The sequence below is a fragment of the Arachis ipaensis genome, chromosome B05 (genome assembly GCF_000816755.2).
Source record: "Arachis ipaensis cultivar K30076 chromosome B05, Araip1.1, whole genome shotgun sequence".
NCBI classification, from domain to species: domain Eukaryota; kingdom Viridiplantae; phylum Streptophyta; class Magnoliopsida; order Fabales; family Fabaceae; genus Arachis; species Arachis ipaensis.
Window position 1 is genome coordinate 147,945,723 of NC_029789.2, and position 20,420 is coordinate 147,966,142.

Sequence of the window (20,420 nt, forward strand, 5' to 3'; positions counted from 1 at the left end):
TTCTTTATTTTTATGCATAATTTTAATTAATAATAAATATTTATTATTAATTAAAATTATGTTTAATTTTATTATTTTTTTAAATTATTAAATTATATTTTTATTATTGTCTCAATGCCACTATTGTGATATTGCATTGTTCTTTTTTCTCATCTTCCCCTCTTTCTACCTTCTCTTCTCTCGATGGTTATTAATTATCACCAAATATCATTATCATAACTTTTAATTTTATCTATCACTTTGATTTATAATCAATTATTCTATTAACTTTTATGAGTTTTTGAAATTTTGCTAAAAGAATTTTTTGTGTCTTTTCAATATTTAAATGTATAAAAATTATATTTTTTTATGTAAGCATGTTAGTTGTCTTATTTTATTCTATTAAGAATAAATTTAAGACAAAAAATATTCAAAATTTTTGCTATATTATCAAAATTTGGTGTCAATAATTCTAAAAAATAATATTAAACTATATTATTTTTAACTAAATATTAAAAAATAATACATCATTGTAAATTTTTTAACTAATAATTATAAATTATTATTTAAAGTAAAACACTACATAAAGAGAAAAAAAAATTTTAGTTTTATCGTTCTAGTTTCTTTTTTAATCTTCATTTGATATTATTCAAATTTAATATGTTGATGATTCTTATTTTTTGTAATTAGTTAAAAAGTTTCATCTCTCTCTCACTCTCTCTCTCTCTCTCCAAACTCAATTTTGTTATGAAATATTATTTTAGGTAAGAGTATTTTTAATTTTTTTAGGTAAAAATATTTTTAATTTTTTATAATAATAAGTATCATTTAAATTATCTAATGTATAAAATGTCACATATTTTTAACTGCCTGACACAATAGCACACATTTCATTACATGCCTTAATCTCATCCATATTCCGTGCCATTCACGGGTAAGAAAATCATTAGAGGATTCTGAAAGTAACTCACTTGAGATCCTGTTGTTACAATTAGCAGATCCTTTGGAGCATAAACATCAATATCCTCTGCTTTCACCTATGTAAAATTATAAATAATGGAAAACAAGGTAACAGATATGAAAGACACAAAGTCATTACAAATAAAAGATAAAGATGAATAGGTGCTATCATAAATTCCTACACACAAGTAGTGCGCAAATAACAAGTCAAACGAGCGATTAATATGTGCATATTTTTTGTATCCTTTGTATGTCAATCAAATAATTTTTTACTATATGTTAAATGAATAATATTAAATTAATTTATTTTTAAATTTTTGTAATATACTTTAAAAAATTAATAAATGACAAATTCAGTTCTCTACATAATTAATGTCAAATTCAATACTCTAAATAATTAATAATTTAAAAAATGTTTAATTATTCTGTTGGTCCCTATAGTTTCGTAAAATTTTTAATTAGGTTCCTATACTTTTTTTTTTCTTTTAATTGGGTCCTCGCACTAATTTTTTTTTAATTAGATCCCTCTTGATAGTAATTGGCTAAATTTTATAGGGACCCAACAAAAAAAAAATTGGTGCAGAGACCCAAATAAAAGGAAAAAAAAGTGTAGAGATCCAAAAAAAATTGGTGCAAGGACTTAATTAAAAGAAAAAAAAACATAGGAACTTAATTAAAAATTTTGCGAAACTATAGGACCATCAGAGTAATTAAACCTTTAAAAAATTAGCATACCAATGTTTTAAGGAATACTTGATAGGTGTGAACTTTTTTGCATGTTTTATATGTCAATTAAATAACTTAGTATATATGCCAAACAAATAATATTGTAAAAGACAAAATTAATAAACATTTTTATAGTATGATTTATTTATTTTAGTTTAATTTAAAAATAAGTATTTATGTATGGATGAATGCAGTGAAGAAAGGTAATAGAAAAGGACGGAGGCAATTCAATTGAGAATGTTAAAAAAAGGAAAAGAAAGACAGTGATAGAAATACAAAAATGGTAAAAATTTTTTTAAGAAATTACAACAAAATCTCTAATAAAATAATTAGAGTCAAACTAAATGACTGATCAAAGTACAATGTTCAAGACGAAACAGTACAAACTAAAATAAACATAAAACTAAACAAAATATAATTTAATTGAATATATCAAAATATAATAATATTTACCAAAAATTACTTATCATTATTGATGATAATTGAACACTTTCTTTTATCATAATTATTCTTTTCTTCTTTCTATTCATGACTTGAAAATTAACATTTGGCATGGTCATCATGAAGTTATCTAAAAAGTTATTAAAGGTTAAAAATGCTAGAGTTGAGTAAGAGAAGTAAATAAAAATACAGAAATAGAAAAAAAAAGTAAATTATTTGAGCGAAGGATTGAAAAAGTTATAACTTAGAGTAGATGACACAACCATTCGATGTATCAATTTATTTTCCTCGTCTAATACTCTCTCGATAACTGGCACGCCTTGCGGGCGAGGTGTTGCTGCCTCTGTTCTTGGCTCATATTTTGTCTTTGTTGCCTGGCATAGTCTTGCCAAGTCGGTCGACCACTTCCACCTGAATCTTTTATTGGTATCCTATCAACTGTAATTAATCAAAACAAACATATAAACATGGTTTTACATTTTTATTTAAGGAAGAAAAATAAATTATATTAGGTTTTACATTATATTTAGATGAAGTGAGAAGAATGCATGAGAAGATGGATGAAAAACGAAAGAAGTTTTTCTATTATGCAGTAACAGTAATGTAAAGTGAGAGAGAATAAAAGAAGAAAGAGATAATTATAGAAGTTACGTAGATGTATGAGTAAGAGAAAAGAACGTGAATAAAAATGAAGTAGTGGGAGTTCTGTAATACGGAATAACTGACATATATTGAGGTATGTTATTAGGAAGGATAAAAGTGAAAAAAAAATTGGACACTAAAATAGATTTTCCCATTATATATACTAGCGGCTCAACAGGCACTAACGTGCCTGTTCAGCCACTTTTTTTTATTATTTTTAAGAAATTAATAACGCTATTCTTTCTCTTACTATTATTCTCTATACACATATCTGTCATTGTCTCATCGTCATTATTATATTATCTTATTCTACTTTCTCGTTTTTTCTTATAACCAATTATTCTGTTAACTTTTATGAGTGGTTGAAGTTTTGTTAAAAGAAGTAAGATATAGAGCGTTTAATTTTTTTTTTCAATTATCAAAATTTGATGTAAGTAATCCTAAAAAAAAAATCAAAATATATTATTTTCAACTAAAATAATACATAATTGTAAATTTTTTAACTAATAATTATAAATATAAGTTGTAATTTAATATAGTAATTTGGGACGGAAGACAGCCATTGCTATCTATATTTGACTGCTACTATATAAGTTTTACATTTATTTTATTATGCACATTAATTAAAATGGACTTTATTATTTTATTTTACATGTTTTAGAATAATTCCAGTATTATAAGGATGAGATTAATTTTTATAATCTAACGTAATTTTTTTTATTATTTTGTTTGTCATTTGAATACTATCCATAAAAAATAGTTACTTAAAGTGAAATACTATATAAAGAGAGACAACAAATTTTTTGATTTATCGTTCTGGTTTGCTTCTTATTAATCCTCACTTAATAAGTTATTAATAGTGAAACACTATTTGATGGTGGTGAATTTTTGTAATTAGTTAAAAAATGTCAACTTTTTCTTTCTCTTTCTCTCTATCTCTCTCTACGATTTTGGACAAAATCAATTTTATTAGTAAAAAGTTTTTTAAATTTAGAATATTTTTAACTTCTTATATAATAATCAGACTTAATAAATTACCAAAATTTAAATCTATTTTCTTGAACTACTTCTGGATCATATAATTGGAATCGTTTAAACGAGAGATCTTTAGACTCTAAAATTTTCAAAATAAAAAAATATAATAAAATAAATTAAAAAACCTAATAAAATAAAATAGTTTAAAAAATAGAATATATATAAGAAAAAATAATAAATTAAAACTTACATGGTCCATGAGATAGAAAAATAAAGAGAAGAAAATAATCATTAAGATTAAAACAATAAAAAAAGTATAACACAGTTCTTATCTTACCACATTTAAATATTATATGTCTATCTAATAATCAATAAAAAATAATATTATTTAATGTAAAATAGATTAAAAATAAAAAAGAAATTAACAAAATTAATTAATAAATTTCTTATATTAGGTCGCCATATTATTTGAAAAATTAATTAACAAAGTTCTTATATTACTACATTTATTGTGTTATATGTCAAACTAATAATCAATAAAAAAAATATTATCCAATATAAAATAGATTACAAATAAAAAAAGAAATTAACAAAATATGCGTTGAAATTTTTTATTCTACTATTGATAGGTGTAGATTTTTTTGTATCTTTTATATGTTAACCATGTGACAAATAAATAATATTAAATTAATTAATTTTTTTGCAATATAATTTAGAAATTAATAAATGTCAAATCAAGTACTCTGTATAATTAAATATCAAATTCAATACTCGCGTCTTATGTATATGCCACTCAAATAAATTGGCCAATATTCAAAATAAATAATATTATAGTAGATAAAATTAATAATTTAATTTAGTTTTAAAGTAAATATTTATGTACTCAAATATCAAATATAAATAATACTTTACATAATCAATATTTTAGAAAATAAAAAAATATTACAAAGCAATTAAAAAAAATAAGTTAACCAAATATTTATGAGACTTTTCTTCGTTCATTCGTTAATAGGTAAAGATATATCAAAAAATAAAAATACATATCAAATTGATAAGATAAAAAAAATTGTTTCTTTTTACATTAAATTGATTAAAAAAATGAGATATAGTACTATTTTTATATGTAAAAAGTTTAGAATAAATTAAAAAGACAGAGGAATTACTGAAAATATAGATTAGATAAGTAAATTAAAGAGAACAAAACAAATATAAGTGGATGTTATGCGCGTGAAAGCAATAACCGCTGCAAAATCGTCCAAAATTTGCAACTGAAGGCAATGGAAGATGATGGAGACTAGGGTATTGAAGAAAGGAGAAGAATGAACAGCAAGAAAAATATAGAAAAGTAGAAACTAAATTAACATAGAATTAAATAATAAAATATGAAGATAGTGAAAAATGTGAAATATTTATATTCATTCTCGTCCATTTTTTTTATTTATTAGCAATTCCGTCTGCATTTTTTGAAAGTGAAAGAGTAATTTAATTTAATTGAGGGTTAAGTATGACTGATGGTGGAACAGTTTTTTATTGAAAGGGAGTTAGTTTTTAAATTGAGTACGTCATTTTTTTCGGTTTTAAAATATGTCGTGGGTTGATAGTGAATCAGTTTGATACTTTATTATGAATTAAAAGAATAGAAGAATGACTAAAAATATAAATTAAATAAGTAAATTGAAGAAAAAAAAAATGTAAGTAGAAGTTATGCGTGAAGCCAAATTAAATTTGCAACTGCAACGGATGGATGACGATGGAGGCGATACAATTGAGGATGTTGAAAAGAGGAGAAGGTGGATATTATTGAGGATGTTGTCTTTGAATTTTATTTTAAAAATTTAAAATTAGTACTCAAAAATAAAATAAACCATGAATATAAAAATACCTACCATTTATACCTATTATTTGGATCATTATCGTGTCGATTTCTATATTTTTCAAAAGGTAAAATATAGATACCTGTGTTTAACAATGAAGTTGGCGTATGAATTGTATCAACTCCCTTGTCAAATCATATGGCGATCATTTGCACGTAATTATTAATTTGCTGAATTCTCCCTTATTCTTCCTTTATTAATTTTCTGAATTCTCCCTTTCTGAATTCTCCCTTTCAAATCATATGTCGACAACAGCCAGACGACATATTTATAAGTGGAGCAGTTCTTTAATTTCCTCACGATTGCAGCAGTTATTTAACTCTTTTGTGGGTTGATGACTTTTTTTAATTAAGAAACAAAAGTGTATTATTACTATTTTATCCATAAATTTGATTTGTAGAATGAATTATTTGAGAGTAAAGGATGTCTATAAAAATTGGACACCAAACTCTGGTATTGATATATATATTGGTATATATATATATATATATAAAAGTTTATTACCCCCTCTTCATTGCATGTGAGTCCGTCCCTATCCACAGCGGTGTCGTTTGGAGCCGCTGACGGCGTGTGTACGGCCGAACAGAGGGTTCACAGACGATGAAACAGCGGGAAGAGAGAGATCGGAGATCGCTGGGTTATAGAGGAAGAAAGAGGGACACAATTTAATGTTGTGGTGGTGTGTAAAGGTGACCGGGCGGCATTGGTTGGAGCTAGCGGTGGCGTCAGAACGGTTGGTCGGGAGAGGAGGGGGTTCAACGACCCAGGTGAGGCTGCGCGGGAGAGGGAAAACGTAGATTAGAAGTTTATGGTGAAATTTAGAGTAACCATCCGTATTGTCCATAGATTTAATTGTGAATTCTAATTTTTAAAATTTTAAAATCTGTTAGTTAGATAATTAACTAAAAATATGATATTAAATTATAGGAGAAGTATAAAGAGATAATGAGAATACTAAATAATGTAAATAATGGATATGTCGGATGTTCAATTCAATATGTATGTAGATGATTATGTTAATTATTTTTAATTGGATGATTATTCTTTTTTATTCGATTTACATTTACTCATGCACAGTTAACAATGGCTAGATGTTTAATTCACTATGTATGCATATAATTATTTTAATGTTAGGATTTAGGAGGTAATTTGAAGAGAAAATATTTTTTTATTTTATTGAGTCAATTTTAAAGTCTATTATTCATATTATTTACAAAAATTATTGTTTACTTAATAAAACTATAAATTATAATTTATTTATTTTTTTAACCTATTGTTCACATTATTCATACTTATTATTATTTTTTCATATTGTTCCAATAATATATGGACATATGTCGAATAAATTAAAGTTATTAAGATAAAATCCACTATAAATGACAAGTCCGATAATTCTATGTCGTAATATAGGGTTCAAAGACTTTAAGGAAGAAAAATCCAAAGTGAGTTATCACTTATGGTGACACCATTACTAATTCAATCAATCAATTGTATTGAATGAGATAAAGTTCTCACGGTAATAAATATATGCTTTGAGAATTACAATTGATGAGGTAAAAAGGGACTTTAATAAATAAGAAAATCTCACATGTAAAGTTACAACGACCAAGAGAAGGATAGGAATGTATTTTGAATATTTAAAGTAGTAAACTTTAAGCTTAGATAAGAAAAAAATTAGGTATATGAACCAAAATTTATTTAGGCTCATATCAATGGAAAATAGAAATTTGAAAGAAGATAAAGTTATGACCATTAGAGTTTTAAGTTTTAAATTATAGTTGCAATTAAAATTTTGAAAACTAAATTGATTCTGAACTGATAAAATTAGAATTTTTTTTGGTATTGACAAAATTAGAAGTTCAATCATGTATTTGTAACTGCAGACATTTTATTTTTTGCAATGTAAATTACGGTTTATTATTGTATGAATATTTTGTTTTTATCTCTTTGTGTTTGCAAATTTAGTTCGGGCCTATTGCAGTTATTAGGGGTGTATATGGTCTGATCCGGCTCGAATATTTGGTTTGGTCCCGAATATTTTAGGGACTAATTTAGTGTGATTTCATCGGATCTAGAGTCGAATAAGGGTCTCAAAAATAGACCCGATTATTATTTCGGGTCGGGTCCAGACCATAGCTCGGGTCACCCGAACTTGACCCGGTGGCCCGATCATCATACACAATTAATATTTTATGTTATTAGTGATAGATGATGGCTATTCTTATGTGGAATTTAAATATTGTAAACCTTAATATTTTGTGTTATTAGTCATTATAAGATTATAAGTTAATGTTTTATGTTTAAAATGCATAAGACTTTAGACTAATGCATAATATTGTGTTATTTGTATTGATTTAAATATTTGATGTTATTAGACAATATTAGTATTGATTATAGTTATGTTTTAATTTTAGAGAATTGTTAGTTCTTGTTATATTTTTTAAAGTAAATTTTACTATATGAATTGTGAAATAATGGTTGGAGATTAGGTGATTTTTACATGCTAAAAACTCGGTTTTTACCCGATTTTTACCCAGTCCAAAAGTGCGTAGATTTCATCGGGTCTAGGATCGGGTTAAGGTCAAAAAATTAAGTTCAGTCTATGTTTCGGACCAGATCTGAGTTAAGCCAAACCCGGTGTGGCCCGACCCATGTACACCCCTAGCAGTTATTATGATTCGTTCATTCCGTTGCAAGTTTACAACCTTAATACACTGACCAAAAAAAAGTTTAGGTTATATCTAAAAAACGTTTGACGTTAAATAATTTTTAATTATGGTTATACATTCCACTATTAATAAAAAAAGTGATTAATTAATTATAATTATTAATAGACTTAATTTAAGAAAAATAACATTTAGTTACATTAGGCAAATGAGTTGGAATTCGCTGGTGTTCCATTTAAATCAGAAAAGAAAAGGATGGCTAGGTTAAGAGCTCAAACAAAAAAAAGGTTAAATTCATGTAGTAGTTTGAAAGGTTATAAATAATAAAAATTTTAGAAAAATAATCTTTTTTATTAAGACTTTTTATACTATTTTATTAATAACCGTTAAAATCAATCAAAGTTATCAGTTGGCCTAATTTTAAACTACAAATATTTATTTATAGGCAAGGAATCTTTTAAAAAAAGAATTTATATAAATTGTTTCAAATTATAATAAAATTTCACTTTAACTTTTTTATAAACTTAGTTACAGTTAGTCTAATTTTAAAGAACAAATATTCATTTAAATGAATCTTAAAAAAAAATCTATATAAATTGTTTCAATTTATGTTTTAATGAAATTTTATAGTTAAGTTTTGATACATTTTTTTTAATGAATAGAGTAATAGTACAATTTGTAGTGAAAATGTTCTTTAGGAGCTATGAAGGTTTTAGAAGGCTTAGAGAAGGGGGTTGAATTTATAACATTTTTTAACTTTAATAAAACAACCCTTTAAAATAAACTTTTAATCTGATTCTGTTTGAACTCAACAGCGGAGAATTTATGAGACAATTTTATTTTGTCTCATGAATATCAGAAAATAGAACAGAGAAGGGAAGAGAGAAGCTGACACCATCAAGTATCCTGGTTCAGTTGCCTTGTGCAATGCAACCTATATCCAGTCTCCACCACAACTGTGGTGGAATTTTCACTATAGTTAAAGTATTACATACACCAATTCCACAGGATTGACACAATCCTTTCACTCTCAAGTTCTAACATAACTTGACTTGGTTATGCTAATACCTAACTATTCACTCTTAGTGCTCAACCAACTAAGAAAGGGGTATCCACTGGTACAAGATACAAGACACAAAATTAACTTAAAGAAATATGAAATCACTCTAGACTTTTCACTCAAGTGTATCCCTCTGCCTCTTTCCACTTTTAAGCTTTTTTCTTGAACTCTCTCATTCAGCCTTTTACCTCAAGAAATTACAGAAAGATAAACATTGAAAAGAAAAATAGAATCTGTAAAACATGAAGGAGATTAATGCTTCAACAGCCTATTTGCTATGTGATAAATCAAATTTGCTTGCCTCTGATTTAGTTCCTCATTCTTGCAGAATGCTCCTTTGACTAGGAAGCACTGTCCAAGTTGATGAACTTCTTTAGAGAACTCTTCTCAGAACATGAACCTCAAAAACACTGGTTATCTCTCCTTGACTTCAAAATTATGAAAAATCTTCTTTTGTATCTCCTTGCATGTTGCTGAGTTGCTCTCTACCAAGTCAACTCCTTGAGCTGTGTGCTACCAACTTACCACATCACTTTTTCCAGATCCCCAAATTAGAAATTTGAGTCTGACTTTTTCTTGCTTGACCGAAAGCCTCAATGAAGCAATTAAGAACAGTTTTCAATGGCAATCCCACATCTGAACCCTTGAAATACTACTTTGTCTCCAAGAAACAAATTTGACCATTGATTTACAGTAGTGGTGAATAGAGATCACTTTCTTCATTTATCTCAATTTGGAGTGGCAGAGAGTTGGGGAAGAGGAGAAGAAAGCACGATACATAAGGAAATAAGTTACCTTTAACTTCTACCTTAGCCTAAGATGGGTAGATTTGGGTGATTAGACCTCAACCTTTTTGCTTAACCCTTCTCTTTCTTTCTTCTTTGATGAATAGCTTAGAAACGAAGCTCTCTCTCACTTCTTTGATTTTTGACCGAAAGAGAAAAAGGTGAACGTTGCTTTGGAGGCAACAACTTGGAGGGATTTGCTTGTGAAGCTTGGGCTTAGGTTGTGTTTGATTTACTTGGCCCATCTGATTTTATTACTTTGTTTCCTTTGGGCTGTTAGTGTTCTGTAGCCCACCAGCTTTGGTTTTATTTTCCATAATATTAGGCTGCTGCTTTATTTTTCTTTGGCCTGCAACACTTAATCATAATGATTAAAAACCAATTGGGTAATTAACTCAATAAATTAATGTTTGTCATCATCATTTATGTTAGTTAATTTCTTAACTCAACAATCTCCCCCTTGATGACAAACATAATTAAAACATTAATCAAAAGAAATTGAATTTGAATAAATTTAAGGAACTTCCCTTTGAATGATGTCACTTGCTTTTGTGTTGCTCCCCCTTTCCTTTTCAAGAGTAGTTTCTCCTATATTTATGCTCTTTTCTTCCTTCCTGTTTATTATTCTTATAGAGAATACAATAAAGAGCTACACACAATTCAACTTGACTAAAAAATTTTACACAACCAGCAACACAAATCCAGACCAATACTGAACATATCATGTCAGCACTTTTAACAAGTATCCATTTCAGAAGCTGCTCAGAAAAAATTCGAACAAAAACAGAGCATCAAGATTAACTAAGGCATGACAAAACAACAAAACTTGTAAAGTAAAGTCAAATTAGCCTGATTACGGCATTATCAAGCTTTCAAAGGAGCAAGTATCAGAATTAATTCACAACAATATGACCACAGCAGCAGCAAATTAATAACCAAAAAATAACCAGAATATTACTACTCCCCCTTTTGTCATCAAGGGTGGAAAAGCATTCAATACCAAGATAAAACTGCACCTTAAAACCTGACCAAAAGTGTTAGTTCAAAGTCCAAAACCAGTAGGTAATTAACTAAGTACAACAGTAGTTAAAAGTATTACAGTCATCCAGAAAAGACATAGAGTAGTTCAAAAGTAAATGACAACAGTTTTCATGAGACAAAAGTGAGCAGACAGCAGCAGCAACATGCGACAAATCTAGGCATCTAAACCATTTTCCTCAAAATCAGCTTCCTCTTTAGCATCAGTGGCAGCATCTTCATCTTGTTGAAGATTATCAATGAACTTGAGAAAAATAGCCCCTCGATCTCTTGATTTTCGGAGGAAGTTCTCATGATTGCTTGCTAGCTTCCTTTGTTCCTTACTCATGGCAATCATATGATTTGATTGGGAGACAAACTCTTGGACCACATCTTTAACAACATTAAACGAAGCAGATTTTTGTCCAGTGGAGATGGAGGTGCCCTCGGTGGAAGGAGGAGGAGAATCCTTAGGAATGAACATCATCTTCATCATCTAGAACCACCCTTCCAGAGCGAGTAGGTCCCTTGTGTTGTTTCACTGAACTACCTCCCTTTAGATAAGAGTGTCTATTCTCATATGACTCATTAGACAGATCAACACTAAAATGTTAAAAAATGCAAGTTAAGAACATGCTATAAGGAAGTGTTTTATCTTTCTCACTTCAAACAGAATCAAACATGTATCTTACCATCAAATAAGCAAAAGAGATTTCTGTTTTAGTGAGAAGGGCATACAAAACAAGAGTGTCAGTGTAAGATACCCTTTGGTATGAACCACTATGAGGAAGTATGATGTGATTTACAATACGGTGCAACTGAGCACGTTCATATCCCAGGACTTTGTGAGTGGGTGTAATTCCATCAATCAATGAAATATGTTCACAAACATAAGCAAGAGCATCACTAAAGGAGAGACCTACCCCTTCATCCCACTTACCCGAAGTGTAAGCACAAGTCCCAACGTCAGTATACTTCAAGGCATCACTTATAGTTTCATTGTTTAGAACAATGTCACGGCCTTTCACATATGAATAAACGCTGCCCTCATAATATGTCATGTTAGCATAAAATTCTTTGGCCAAAAGAGGGTACACTGGCTTTTTGATATTAAAAAGGTGATTCTAGTCTAGAAATTTCAAATTTTCAACAAAAGAAAAACCTTTCTTTTTCAGATTTGGCAAATCAGCAACAAAAGAGGGACACAAAGTACGGTACTTAATAACACCTTCAAAAAAATCATTATTCATGGCAGACTTAAATTTGTAAGGGTTATAGTTTGAATGGGAGGTCATGAAGTGTGATTTGTGTGCAAAGGGATCAATGTCTGGTTCTCTAACAGACTTAAGAGGGATACGAGGTTTACCTCTCTGAGATCGAGTGGGAACAGACCTTGTCTTAGGTTGAGTGGGCTCAGAGGTAGGTTCGGCAGCAGCTGGCCGTTTCCCTTTCGAGGTGCTAGGCTTTGATGAACTTGGTTTTGAAGGAGGTTCCTTTGGTGGTGGCGTCTACTTGGCTGAGGGTGGAAACCTCGATGGGTTCTTAGTGCGAGCCATGGGATCAGAGCGAGAAGGTAAGGTAGGAGGAAAAGGAGAGGGAGTGAAGGTTCGGTCTTGAGAGCGAGTGGAAGGTTTCTGTTTTGTAGGGAGCTTGAAGATCTTTTCACGAGGAGGCTTTTGAGAAATAGTTTTTTTCCTCATTTGGTTGGTTTCTGATTTTGAACAAAGAGAAGCAGTAAAGGTAGTGGGGAGAAACCAAAGGGTTGGAGGAAGGAGTTATGAGGGAAGAAGAAGGAGTGTTGGTAACCGCACCGTGAATAAAAGTTTTTCTCAAAACATGCAACTGCATCACCTCTGATTTAACTTTAAAAGGACTTGACATCACAAAGAGAAAGATTTGATTTTATTAAAAATGAAATGGAAAGTAATTTTAAATTTGAAACTTTTTGACTGAAAGACAAAATGAATAAAATAAATAAATAAAGTAAACTCAGATACAATAAATGAATGGATCATGTAACACTCATATTGGGCCCAGAGGTGGTTTGGTTTAAGAAAACATATTAGACCACCCAGATTCTGAATTTTAAGGTTGGCCCAGATAATTCAGCATGTGCAGTAACGTTTAGAGATGGTTCTTCATATGCCCAGAATTGTCTCATACCTGTTTATGAGACAAAAACTCCAACAAACACATCATCAATTTTCAAACAATGAATCATAACTTAAAATTCCTTGACTAGTCCTAAGCATGCAAAATATGTCCTCAGCTAGTGGTTTAGTAAAAATATCAGCTAATTGCTCTTCTGATTTAACAAATTGAATGCTAATATCCCCTTTTTGAACATGTTCTCTTATTGAGTGAAATCTCATTTCAATATGTTTAATTCTAGAGTGCAAAACTGGATTCTTTGAAATATTAATGGCACTCATATTATCACACAACAAGGAATATTTTCAGCAATTAGTTTATAATCAACAAGCTGTGTTTTTAACTACATAAGCTGAGAACAATAAGAAGAAGCATCTATATATTCAGCCTCTGTAGTGGATAAAGCCACTGTTGACTGCTTCTTACTTGACCAAACATTCAAAGACTTTCCAAGAAAACAACATAAGCCTGATGTGCTCCTTCTATCAACTATTTCACCAGCAAAATTTGTATCACAATAGCCAACTGCAGAAAAATCATCAATCTTAGGATACCATAGACCAAAATTGAATGTGCTATGAACATATCTAATGATCCTCTTAACTGCAGAAAGATGAGACTCTTTTAGTTTTAATTGGAATCTTGAACACATTTCAACACTCTGCACAATGTCAGGTCTAGAGGAAGTTAAGTACATAAGAGAGCCAATCATTCCTCTATACCTAGTCTCATCTACATCTTTCTCAGTTTCTCCCTTTTCTAATTTTGAATTAGGGTGCATGGGAGTTCCCATGGGTTTGACATTTTCCTTACCAAATTTCTTAACTAGTTCCTTGGTATACTTCTCTTGATGAATAAAAATACCATTTTAAGTTTGCTTAATTTGAAGCCTAAGGAAAAAATCAAGTTCACCCATCATACTCATGTCGAATTCACTTGTCATGAGTTTTCCAAATTCAGTACAAAGGGATTCATTGGCTGATCCAAAAATAATGTCATCAACATAGATTTGGACTAGAATAAAAGAATCATTAGAATTCTTGATAAATAGAGTAGTGTCTGAGGTGCCTCTTTGAAAATCATTTTTCAAAAGAAAAGAGTTAAGTCTCTCATACCAAACTCTAGGAGCTTGTCTTAAACCATAGAGAGCTTTTGATCATTTGAAAACATGGTTAGGAAATTCTTTATTTTCAAAATCAGGTGGCTGCTCCACATACACTTCTCTATCTATCACACCATTCAAGAATGCACATTTCACATCCATTTGATATAATTTAAAACCACAAAAAGTAGCATAAGCTAAAAGAAGTCTTATGGCTTCCATTTGGGCAACAGGGGCAAATGATTCATCAAAATCTATTCCTTCTTCTTGGTCATATCCTTGTACCACTAGCATTGCTTTGTTTCTTGCAATGCTACCATCCTCTCCTAACTTGTTCCGAAATATCCACTTGGTGCCGGTCACTTTCTTTCCATTCAGCCTTAGAACCAATGTCCAAACTTGGTTATTCTCAAACTCATGAAGCTCATCCTCCATTGCCTCTACCCAAGAAGGGTCATCAAAGACTTCCTTGACACTCTGAGGCTCCATTTGAGAGAAAAGAGCAATGTTTAATTCTTCATTTGCCTTTCTAGTTGAAGACCGAGTCTTAATACCATGAGAGACGTCTCTAATGACAAATTCTTAAGGATAATTTTTTAAGAATCCCCATTGATGAGGTCTGGTGGACTTGGAGGCAGATTCAGTCACCAAGGGATTCATGGAACTGTTGGTTTCAGGATTTCCTTTAGATTCATGAGACAAAACGGAATTGTCTCTTGTTGGATTTTCAGCAGCTGCAGTCTCTGGTTCAGTCTTTCCAGAATTTTCATTTTCATGATTTTGTGCAGTTTCATCGTCCTTTTGAGCTTGATTCCCTGCATCACAGTCTTCCAAAATACTTTGAATCAAGTTAGTATCACAAAATGTAACATGTATGGACTCCTCAATTATTCTAGCATCTTGATGATAAACTTTATATGCTTTACTAGTTGTGGAATATCTTACAAATAAACACTCATACGCCTTTGGATCAAATTATCTTTGTTATTAAGAACAAAACTTTTGCATCCAAAGATATGCAAGTAGTTCAAGTTTGGAGGGTGACCTTTCCAAAGTTCATAAGGGGTTTTTTTCAAAAATTTCCTTATGATGGTTCTATTCAGAATGTGGCAAGCTGTGTTAACCGCTTCAGCCCAAAGGAATTTTGGAACATTGCTCTCACAAAGCATAGCTCTTGTCATTTCTTGAATGCTTCTATTTCTTCTTTCCACAACACCATTTTGTTGTGGTGTCCTTGGACAAGAGAATTTGTGAGATATTCCAAATTCCTCATAAAAAGATCTAAATAATTGGTTTATAAATTCAGTTCCATGATCACTTCTTATAGAAGAGATCTTTAAATCCTTTTCATTTTGAACTTTCTTGCAAAAGATTTCAAAGGCCGAAAAGGCTTCATTTTTGTGTGCAAGAAATAAAACCCAGCCAAACCTAGAGTAGTCATCCATAATTACTAAACCATAATGTTTACCACCTAAACTTTGAGTTCTTGTTGGACCAAATAAATCAATATGTAGCAATTCAAGTGGTCTTTTAGTAGAGATATCTTCCTTTGATTTAAATGAACTTTTTGTTTGTTTTCTCATTTGGCAAGCATCACAAGTGATGTTTTTGTAAAATTTTATTAAAGGAAGACCTCTTACTAATCCTTTCTTAACAAGTTTGTTTATTTGAAACATACTTGCATGGCCCAATCTCTTGTGCCATAGCCACTTTTCAGATTCTTTAGAATGAAAGCAAGCTACATTTTGATCCTTTAGTTCATTAAGGGTAAGTCCATATACATTATTACAACGCTTAGCAATAAACAATACTTCATTTGTCTCTTCATTCACAACAGAGCATTCTAATCTTTTGAAAGTCACTAAATAACCTAAGTCACACAATTGACTTATACTCAAAAAATTATGCCTCAACCCATTTACCAAAAAGACATCATCAATGAAGGTAGAATGATTATTACCTACTTTTCTAACAGCAACTATTTTACCTTTTTCATCATCTCCAAAGGTCACAAAACCTCCATCATACTTGTTTAGTTTGATGAAGAAAGTTGACCTTCCAGTCATGTGCCTTGAGCACCCACTATCCAAGTACCACATATCCCTTTTGTTCTTGGATGCTAGGCAAATCTACATTAAAAACTTCAAGTAACCTTAGGTATCAAAATTAGTTTGGATCATTTGAAGTTAATCCATCTTGGTTGCCCAAGTGCATTGAAATCACAAACAACATTGTAAATTTAGTTTCCTACAATTCTTTTTTCAATGAAGCATTGTATGAGTGACCAAATTTCTTACAGTTAAAACAATGATTTTCTGATGCATATTGCTGAAATTGAGGTGAGTTATTATGCTGAAAATGATTAACGGACTAAAATTTTCTGGTTTTTAGAAGAAGTGCATTTCTTTTGACAAAACAATTTTTGTTATAATTGTTCCTCTTTGCAAAAGCATTCCAACCAGAATTTTTAAAAGCTTTTGGATTTTTCGAATGTGAGATTTTGTTGTAAAATGGTGGATTTTTTAAAGCAACCTCATTATTCAAAATGTATCCCGGACCTGACCTATTTGATGTAGGTTCGATTTTTGATGATGGCTCAGTTTCACTAATGTAAAATTAATCAAATTCCTTCTCATGTGTGGGAACATATCCAATACCAGGTTTGTTGGAAGTGAATTTAGTTTTTGATGAAGAAGCCACAAATTTCATAGAGGAATCATTAAAAACTACACTTTCTTTGGTTACATAACCTAAGCCAGATTTTTCAAACAGTGGTCTTTGACTTATAAGTAATTTGTCCAAGTTACTAGAACTTTGAGAAAATTTTGCTAAATCACCATTCAGCCTTTTAATCATTTCATTTAATCTTTCGTTTTCAGCAATAATCTCTTGAGAAGGATCCACAATATGCTTTCCTTTTAGTTTTTCAAGTTCAGATTTTAGAAATCTATTTTCTTCAATAATATCCAAGGCACATTCAGTTTCCTTCACCTTTTCTCTCAAAAAATCATTTTCAACTTTCAACATATCTTTTTCAAATTTGCATTTATTGTACTTATCCAACAGTTTTGAGGAATTTAGTGTAAGATCATCAATTATAGTATGTAAATCATCTATAGACAAGTCATAGTAATTTACCTCATCAAGATGATCATTACCAGCCATGAAGCAGATTTTATCTTCACCTTCAGAATCTTCTTCCTTATTCGAGTCATTCTCAAGATCCTTCCAAGATGCCATGAGCACTCTCTTCTTTTCTTTCTTCCCTTTGTCCTCCTTCTTGAGTTTCGGACAGTTGAACTTAAAATGACCAGCCTCCTTGCAATGATAACAAGTTACCTTGCTCAAGTCCTTCTTGTATTCCTTTGAGCTTGAACCCTTGTACTTGCCTTTGTTCTTCATTATCCTTCTAAGTCTCCTAACAAAAAATACAAGTTCATCATCTGAAAAACCATCACTAGACTCACTCTCTTTTGATTCTATTTTTGACTTGAGGGCTATTCCCTTTTTCTTTGAGTTCGGGTTTGTGTGTGTGGCTTCATAGGCAAAGAGTTTTCCTCTCAACTCATCAAAGGTTATAGAGCTTAGATTATTACTCTCGGCTAGGACAGTGGCAGTTGTTTCCTACTCCTTTGTGAGGCTTCTAAGGAGTTTTCTCACTAGGGTTTGTTCTAAGTAGGTTGTACCCATAGCATCAAGGTTGTTGATTATGATTGAGAATATCTTAAACACTTCATCAATGCTTTCTCCATCCTTCATATTAAACATCTCATACTCCTTTCGCAGCATATCAATCCTCTTTTTTTGACCTGTTTGGTACCTTCGTGTGTAACCTGGAGTTTCTCCTAGATTTCTTTGGCTGTCTTGCATCTAGACACCTTTCAGTACTCTTCAAACCTGATAGCACAGTGAAGAAGGTTGATGGCTTTAGCATTCAGCTCCACTTTTTTCTTGTCATTATCGTTCCATTCAGTTTCTTCTTTTGGAGTCACTATTCCATCTGTACTTGTCTATGTTGGAATCTTGGGGCCGCTTACAACAATCTTCCATATGTTATAATTAATGTATTGGATGAAGATCCGCATCCTCTCTTTCCAGTAGGCATAGTTCTTCCCATTGAAGAAGGGAGGCCTGTTGTCTGACTGGCCTTTAGTTAGAGTGTAGGCAATTGTGGTTGTACCCAAGTTGTTCGCCATTGGACCTTTACTCCAAGCGGTGAAGCTTGATACTTGAGACATTGGCTCTGATTACCAATTGAAGGTTTTAGAAAGCTTAGAGAATGGGAGATTGAATCTATGACCTTCTTTAACTTTAATAAAACAACCCTTTAAAATAAACTTTCAATCTGATTCTGTTTGAACTCAGCAGCAGAGAATTTATGAGACAATTTCATTTTGTCTCATAAATATCAGAAAACAGAACAGAGAAGGGAAGAAAGAAGCTGACACCATCAAGTATCCTGATTCAGTGCCTTGTGCAATGCAACCTACATCCAGTCTCCACCACAACTGTGGTGGAATTTCCACTATAGTTAAAGTATTACATACACCAATTCCACAGGATTGACACAATCCTTTCACTCTCAAGTTCTAACCTAACTTGACTTGGTTATGCTAATACCTAACTATTCACTTTTAGTGCTCACCCAACTAAAAAATTGGTACCTCACTGGTACAAGATACAAGACACAAAATCAACCTAAAGAGATCTGAAATCACTCTAGACTTTTCACTCAAGTGTATCTCTCTGCCTCTTTCCACTCTTAGGCTTTTTTCTTAAACTCTCTCATTCAACCTTTTACCTCAAGAAATTACAAAAAGATAAACATTGAAAAGAAAAATACAATCTGTAAAATATGAAGGAGATTAATGCTTCAACAGCCTCTTTGCTATGTGATAAACCAGATTTGCTTGCCTCTGATTTAGTTCCTCATTCTGGCAGAATGCTCCTTTGACTAGGAAGCACTGTCCAAGTTGATGAACTTCTTCAGAGAACTCTTCTCAGAACATGAACCTCAAAGACACTGGTTATCTCTCTTTGGCTTCAGAATGATGAAAAATCTTCTTTTGTATCTCCTTGCATGTTGTTGAGTTGCTCTCTACCAAGTCAACTCCTTGAGCTCTGTGCTACCAACTTACCACATCACTTTTTCCAGTTAATCCCCAAATTAGAAATTTGAGTCTGACCTTTTTTTGCTTGACCGAAAGTCTTAGTGAAGTAATTAAGAACAGTTTTCAATGGTAATCCCACATCTGAACCCTTGAGATACTACTTTGTCCCCAAAAAACAAATTTGACCATTGATTTACAGTAGTGGTGAACATAGATCACTTTCTTCATTTATATCAATTTATAGTGGCAGAGAATTGGAAAAGAGAAGAAGAAAGCACGATACATGCAAGAGGAAATAAGTTACCTTTAACTTCTGTCTTAGCCTAAGATGGGTAGATTTGGGTGATTAGACCTCAACCTTTTTGCTTAACCCTTCTCTTTCTTTCTTCTTTAATGAATAGTTTAGGAACGAAACTCTCTCTCACTTCTCTGATTTCTAACCGAAAGAGAAAAAGGTGAACGTTGCTTTGGAGGCAACAACTTAGAGGGATTTGCTTGTGAAGCTTGGGCTTGGGTTGGGTTTGATTTACTTAGCCCATCTGATTTTATTGCTTTGTTTTTTTTGGGCTGTTAGTGTTCTATAGCCCACCAGCTTTGGTTTTATTTTCTATCCTATTGGACTGCTGCTTTGTTTTTTTTTTGGCATACAACACTTAATCATAATAATTAAAAACCAATTGAGTAATTAACCCAATAAATTAATGTTTGTCATCATTATTTATGTTAGTTAATTTCTTAACTCAACAAACTAAAATCATATAAACAAAATATTGGTCAGACAAATAATTTAGTAGGAGATAAATTATTTGTGAACTAAAACTATTTATAAAAGTTTACTTACTATAAAATAGATTAATATATAATAACTAACACAATTCTCTTCAAAAATCATAATTATGTGTCTATGTTTACACAAAAAATTAAATATGGT

The 20,420-nt window shown here is 30.9% G+C and overlaps 1 protein-coding gene across 1 annotated transcript in view; it reads right to left on the reverse strand.

Annotated features, from left to right (window-relative positions):
• The window catches only part of LOC107641547, a 17,143-nt gene continuing 10,342 nt past the window's right edge, over window positions 13,620-20,420 (reverse strand). The window contains exons 2-4 of the mRNA XM_016345033.1: window positions 15,027-15,193; window positions 14,778-14,924; window positions 13,620-13,937 (exon numbers count right to left, since the gene is read on the reverse strand). Of these exons, the coding sequence (XP_016200519.1) occupies window positions 13,620-13,937; window positions 14,778-14,924; window positions 15,027-15,193 (632 nt within the window). The remainder of the gene's footprint in view (window positions 13,938-14,777; window positions 14,925-15,026; window positions 15,194-20,420) is intronic.